This window comes from Limulus polyphemus, unplaced genomic scaffold (genome assembly GCF_000517525.1).
Source record: "Limulus polyphemus unplaced genomic scaffold, Limulus_polyphemus-2.1.2 Scaffold398, whole genome shotgun sequence".
Lineage (NCBI taxonomy): Eukaryota > Metazoa > Arthropoda > Merostomata > Xiphosura > Limulidae > Limulus > Limulus polyphemus.
The window spans coordinates 157,985-164,246 of record NW_013666008.1 but is presented as its reverse complement, the minus strand read 5'-3'; the positions used below and the strand labels follow the sequence as shown (position 1 = coordinate 164,246).

General features: G+C 35.2%; 1 protein-coding gene across 1 annotated transcript in view; it reads right to left on the bottom strand.

The window, feature by feature from the left end:
• The window catches only part of LOC106457963 (soluble guanylate cyclase 89Db-like), a 45,866-nt gene that overhangs the window by 8,172 nt on the left and 31,432 nt on the right, over nucleotides 1-6,262 (bottom strand). The window contains exons 6-7 of the mRNA XM_022384066.1: nucleotides 5,816-5,972; nucleotides 4,153-4,262 (exon numbers count right to left, since the gene is read on the bottom strand). Of these exons, the coding sequence (XP_022239774.1) occupies nucleotides 4,153-4,262; nucleotides 5,816-5,972 (267 nt within the window). The remainder of the gene's footprint in view (nucleotides 1-4,152; nucleotides 4,263-5,815; nucleotides 5,973-6,262) is intronic.

Genomic DNA, 6,262 nt, shown 5'->3' with positions numbered 1-6,262 from the left:
TTAAAAAAGAAAACAACTGTGTGTATCAATCTTGTTGGCAAATATCATAAACTGACTATATATTGGCTTTTACTTAACTGCTAAATCCAGATTATAATTTAACTACTAAATTTAAATTTATCAGTTAGCTCAATTTTAGACCATTCGAAATTCTAATATGTGACATCCCTTACAGACAATAGCTCTCCATATTACTGGTCTACTCTCATAGGTGGAACAAGGACGCCTATATATAAACATGGCCATCAAGTACTTCACAAAGTGGGCTGAGGATTATCTATTGGTTTATTTGTCATGGATGAAGCATTACCATAGTACTGGATAACCTGGTTTGGAGTACCTGAAGAGATCCACGTAGATCAGTGAACTAACTTAATAGTCAACTCTTCTTAGAGTTGTGTAAAGTGTTAGGGGTGATAAAGACACACACTTCACAATACGATCCCAGTCTGATGGTATAGTAGAGTGGATAATACAGACTGTCAACCATATGCTTGCTACGTTTGCTAATCCAAACTGAACTTATTGGGATGAGCCCTTAAAATTACCATATGCAACGATTACATATGAGTAGAGCTCATCAGGTTATTTGCTGAAAATGCTCATGCTTGGGTGGGAAGTCGTGCTCCCTGTAAACATAATTTATGGTCCTTCCCTAGATTATATGTCCCACAATATCCACAAGAATATGTGTAGTGATTAATTAAGGTCGGGCTGCTTTAGTTGACAAACATGCATTTGCATATTAACAGCTAAGAAAGTCCACAACATGACAAAATAGATGCCATGACAAGACAGTGAAAAAGTGAATCCACTAAAGTGTAGACTGGACAAGGCTTTGGTATGTGCCAGAGCACAGAAGTCACTTGGCTCTAGGTGGACAGGTCCCCATCCTATACTCTGATAAGTTGGTCAATTAATGTACAAGACACAGCAGTCAAGAGGTAGAACCGCATAATACACATTGATCTGCTGCACCTGTATGCTACCAGTGAACCTTACTAGAGCTGACTTGACCAGGAATCAAAGGAGGAAACCAATGAGTCAGAAGAGGGCAAGGACACTGTTTTATCCTACTCTGAGGAGTAAACTGAGAGTACTTATGGAGCCATTCAGGATGAGTTAGATGAGGAAGTTCCAGATCAATAGGTTAGAGAAAGCTCCAATAGTTGAACAAATAACTAGCAATGCTCCCTGATAATTATGGCTGAGAATAAGCTCAATGTTCAAGCAGTGAGGATGGTAATGTGTTCAAAAGATCAATATCTGAAAGGAAGTGGAATTTCTTGCTTTCTGAGCTAGTAGGTGGTATTGTAAGGCACCATGTACGCTCTACACTGTATGGTTGCCACTCGAACACTTGGAGTTAGGATGGTTTGTTAATCCTGGGATCAGCTGGACCAAAAAGGACTTTGTGATCCTTACTTTCTGAGCTAACTAAGAATGTTTCACTACAAGAGCTATCAGTCGGATATGGGTTATAGCTACTCAATTACCACAGTCTAGAATAGCTAGTGCAAATATATGTAGTACCTAGTACATCAAGAGCTTTCGAAACTGATGATGATATCTAGGAGTTTGGAAACTCTGTTGGAAGAATGTTGCAACCTTTACTTTCCAAGATATCAAGTGATATTCTTTGGAAAAAATTTATCTGATATTTCATGAGAATCACACACCATATTTAGTGGGGAGTAAGATCTCTTTAGGATATATTGCATGATCTTCACTACATATTTCCCATTACCCCTGGAGAGTATATAAGTTATCCTTGTGTACTGAGGTAGTTTGTTTCATTTAAGTATATAGTGATATATAGAGTAGTTGCAGCGTGAATATTAGTCCTGACTTATGATAATTTCAACTGAAAATTCTTAGTGTAGATGAATTCTATCAGTAATTATTTATTTTTGGATGCCATAAATAAAGGATGAGTTTGTTTGAAAGCTTAGAGATGACAGCACATTATTATACTGCAGCTATTGACATATAGTCTGTATTGTGTAACCTGAGAAGATTGCCCAAGTAATTTGCAGGGAAACCAGGAATCTGCTTTAAGGTATTAGCTTATGAAGACACATGAATGTGAGAATATAAGTGTATAAATGAATATATATGTTTGATCTTACATGCATGTATGAACATTAGAGAAAGTAGTTCATGAGTGTTGTATAACAACTGAGAAAATTACATAAAGAACATATATTAAGCAACATGTAAATGGAAAGAAAGAATTTTGATTTGTATATTTAAACCTAGTGATATGAGATTAAATATGAATAGTAACCTGTGGGGTATTATTTGCAAATGAAGTGTACCTGTTATAATTTAATTCTGAAAAAATGCTTCAATTTTGATACTGAAATATACAGCGTGTAGCGAGTTTTCATGAAAAGATAACAGTAATAAAGAATCTCACGCTACATCTAAGATAAGACTGTTTACCTGTTGTTTCTCAGGAAGAGTAGTGTAAGATATATCGCTTGGATCAACTTGAAATATTTTTAATCAAGCAGGTTGACATAATTTACAAGTACAAAGTTTTCTAAATATTTTCTTTAAATTGTTTCAGTACAGAGTGCAGTTAAAGATGCATGAAAATGCCGGCTGCAAATGTACTAGATGGAGTGAAAATAACACCTTCATGGTGAAACATTGAAAACTACTAGCTAGTATTAAACTTGTATCTGAAAGTCGCAAGAGATATATAATAAAAGCACTGTTGGCTTCTAATGGCCATAAGTGTAAGTTATCATCTGCTAATATGAATCAGCTTATGTGTGTGTGTGGGAACCAGTTTGTACTCTTTACCCCATTCCTTTCCTACTGAAACCAGATCCTGTTTACATAACAACCTAGCAGCAAAGGCAGAATTGGTTCTGGGTTGAAGGGGGAGATGTGTTGGCCATTGTCACTGGAATGACAACAGGAAGCAATACAAAGGTTTCAATCAAGCAGGAATCAACTGAAGCCTGAGGAACAAGAAGGGATACATTTTCCACAAACAAATGGGACATAGGTACATATGAAACCTGTAAAAATGTCACTTAAAAAAGATAATCTATTAAAAACTGTCTCTAAAAGAAATTATTTAGAGGAATATAACGGTTATAACAGAACAGCTATGACATTCTCTCAATCTCCACACCTGGCTAACCTTCCAACGAATTGGAATTTATCTTACCTTACATTTTCAATACAGATTTTTACTATATCTGATCATATTTTTTACCATTTTGTCTGTCTTGTTTTTCCACTAGCCAGGATATTATTTCCTCCTTTGTTTATAATCAAGTTACAATGGAAAGAAGTAATTACGTAATGTGCTCAATATTTTCTATTTGGCATGAAAGCTAAACTTCCTCATCAACCAAAAGAAATCTGGAACCAGTTAGTTATTGGGATGGTGCTGAAGACCCTCAAGACTGGAAGTCACATTCAGCCAAAACTTCATCTTTGGAACCCAAACTCTCACCTGACAAAATCCCCATTAGGCCCCAGCAAATCCATTGCAGACTACCACTTCTAAATCCGTCAAACTAAACTTCGAAGAAATACAGCCACAACCAGGAATCCCAGCAGGTGTCTAGATATAAAGAGCCTCTGCTGAGTTGTCCCATCAAATAGTGTTTGAATAGCACTCGGTGAAAGTACCAGATCTATGCCCACCTCCTGCAAGACCACTACATCCTAGAGCCAAGAAGACCTTCCCAGAGTTGAAGCTGCTCTTAGTAAATACAAAGTTACCTATCAAATAAAGAAAATTGAACTTAAATAGTTTGGTAGATGATTTAGATCTGATCTATTAAAGACAATAGTTGTAATCCAGTTCATCGTTTGTTTGTTTGTTATGAATTTCGCGCAAAGATACACGAGGGCTATCTGCGCTAGCCGTCCCTAATTTAGCAGTATAAGACTAGAGGGAAGGCAGCTAGTCATCACCACCCACCACCAACTCTAGGGCTACTCTTTTACCAACGAATAGTGGGATTGATCGTCACTTATAACGTCCCCATGGCTGAAAAGGCGAGCATGTTTGGTGTAATGGGGATTCGAACCCGCGATCCTCAGATTGCGAGTCGAGCGCCCTAACCATCTGACCATGTACACTGTGTTTTGTTAAATAGATGACATTTCAAGGCTCTTGCTTACCTCGCCATGAGTCTGCATTCGAGCTGCTGTGTTGACAGTGTCGCCAAATAAACAATACCTTAACATTTTTCTTCCAACAATCCCAGCTGCTACTGGTCCCGTGTGAATACCTGTGATGAATTGAAAAAATGTGGAAGAAGACTGTTGAAAAGTTTTCTCCTAGAAACTCATGTATTAGTTCATATAATTGTTATATTTACTATACCCTATTGAACATTTTCGGTTTACATACAAATTTCCTAATAACCAAAGAGAACTCGTCAAAAAACATAATTCCCAGCACAATATCCAATTAAACTTACTACATGTATAACATACGGCGAGTTTTGCAGCAAAAACAGTAAGAGAAAAGACAGCGTTTCTGGAAATGCTCTTATCTCAATAATATCATTATATTTCAAACATATTTACTGAAACTCATAGTTTCTAAAAACATTAAAATGTTTTGGTATATCTCATTTGGTTGTTTTACATATCTACATTATTCATTCTCAAGCATGAAAATAGGTGGCGCGCAGATTCTATGTAAGTTTGAAAATTAAAATTGTTTTTGTTTCTAAAACATATTGTTAAAAAAAGAAAACCATTAGTTCCTACATTTCTTTCAACTTTTTTACATTAATTTAAGAAAAATAACCTCTATATAACCTTCATATGTTTGGTATATGTCTGCTAACATTCTAATAAATATGTTTGGTTGCTTGTTTTATTTTTATAGGCATTTCTGTATGTATTTCGTATATTTTAGAAACATGAAACTTGAAGGTTAGTTTCGTAAAGCTTGTGTTAGTGTACAATTAACTGCCTAAAAACTTAAATGTCTGGCAAGTTTTATATCATCGTTAAACTAATAGTTTGGAAGTTGTTTTTTAGCACAATGCTACACACTTGGCTATATTCTGTCTCCCGCAGAAAATCTAACCCTGAAACTTTCTATCTATTAGAAAGCGCTCGAGTTTTGAGTCTCGTTTGAAAACCTTTATAACCCTGTATTTTAGTATTGTAAGTTTGTAAACTTACCGTTGACTCATCGAAGGACACTGCTTTAAAAACCATGGAAACCAAGTTATCAATTAACAAGTAAGTTTGTTGACGATATAATGTGTAGTACCATCAAACACTTTAAGAATAGAAGTTTGAATATCGTCTCGGCATCTACTGATTAGTTTTAAAAGCAAGATAATTTTATTTAAGTCAAAGTTATTAAAATAAGTCTGTTTTGGATAACATCGTCACTAGAGGGTTTAAAATAATAATAATATTACACTATCTTAACATCATTTGAAACTTTAGTAACTAAACGGCGTGATAGGATTGATATAATGTATTAAATATGGCAATCAAACCTCATTCTTAAAACGAATATCAGTATAACACTTTCAAATAATAATATTTGAACGAATGCAGATCATCAAAGAAAATGGATTGAACATGGTGCTCACAATTAAGTTAAAATATATTTTACTCGATCTGTATTTGATATCTGTCTCTTGAGACTTTATTTTTAAAATAGTTTATCTGTTCATTACTGAAATTTGGATAAATTCTTACAATATTTTACTAGGGTACTTTGATACTGCGTTGCCTTTCAAGACACAAACCAGTGATTCAACAGATCATTAAATGTGCTATTAAATTGTTCAGTCAATCCAGTTGAGCTTACCTATGCGTATCATAACCTTCTTCCCGAAGTAAAGCTTATCCAGTAAAAAGATATGTGACATCATATCAAGAGCGGCCTCAGCCACGTGGGAAGCATGATGTCGGTGTTTTTCTGGTGCTCCACTTACTAGCAAGTAAACCTGACCTACTGTCTCTACCTGTAAAGAAATAAAGCGTAGGATGGAAAGGGCTTATTGCGTGTATCCAGAGTCATGTGAACAACGATTATTTCTAAGAAAAAGGGGATATTATTCTTCTAACAGTACACAAACTGGCCAACAGATTATCAGATAAACAATATTCCAGAGTGATAGATAGAATACTGCATACAGACAGATAGGTAGTGTGTGTGTAATATTTTAGTTTGAAAATGAAATTATTAAATGTTTTCAATTTCTCTTGTTTCATTCAGTACAGTGAAATACACTTCGTTATTCTCCAGTTTTAT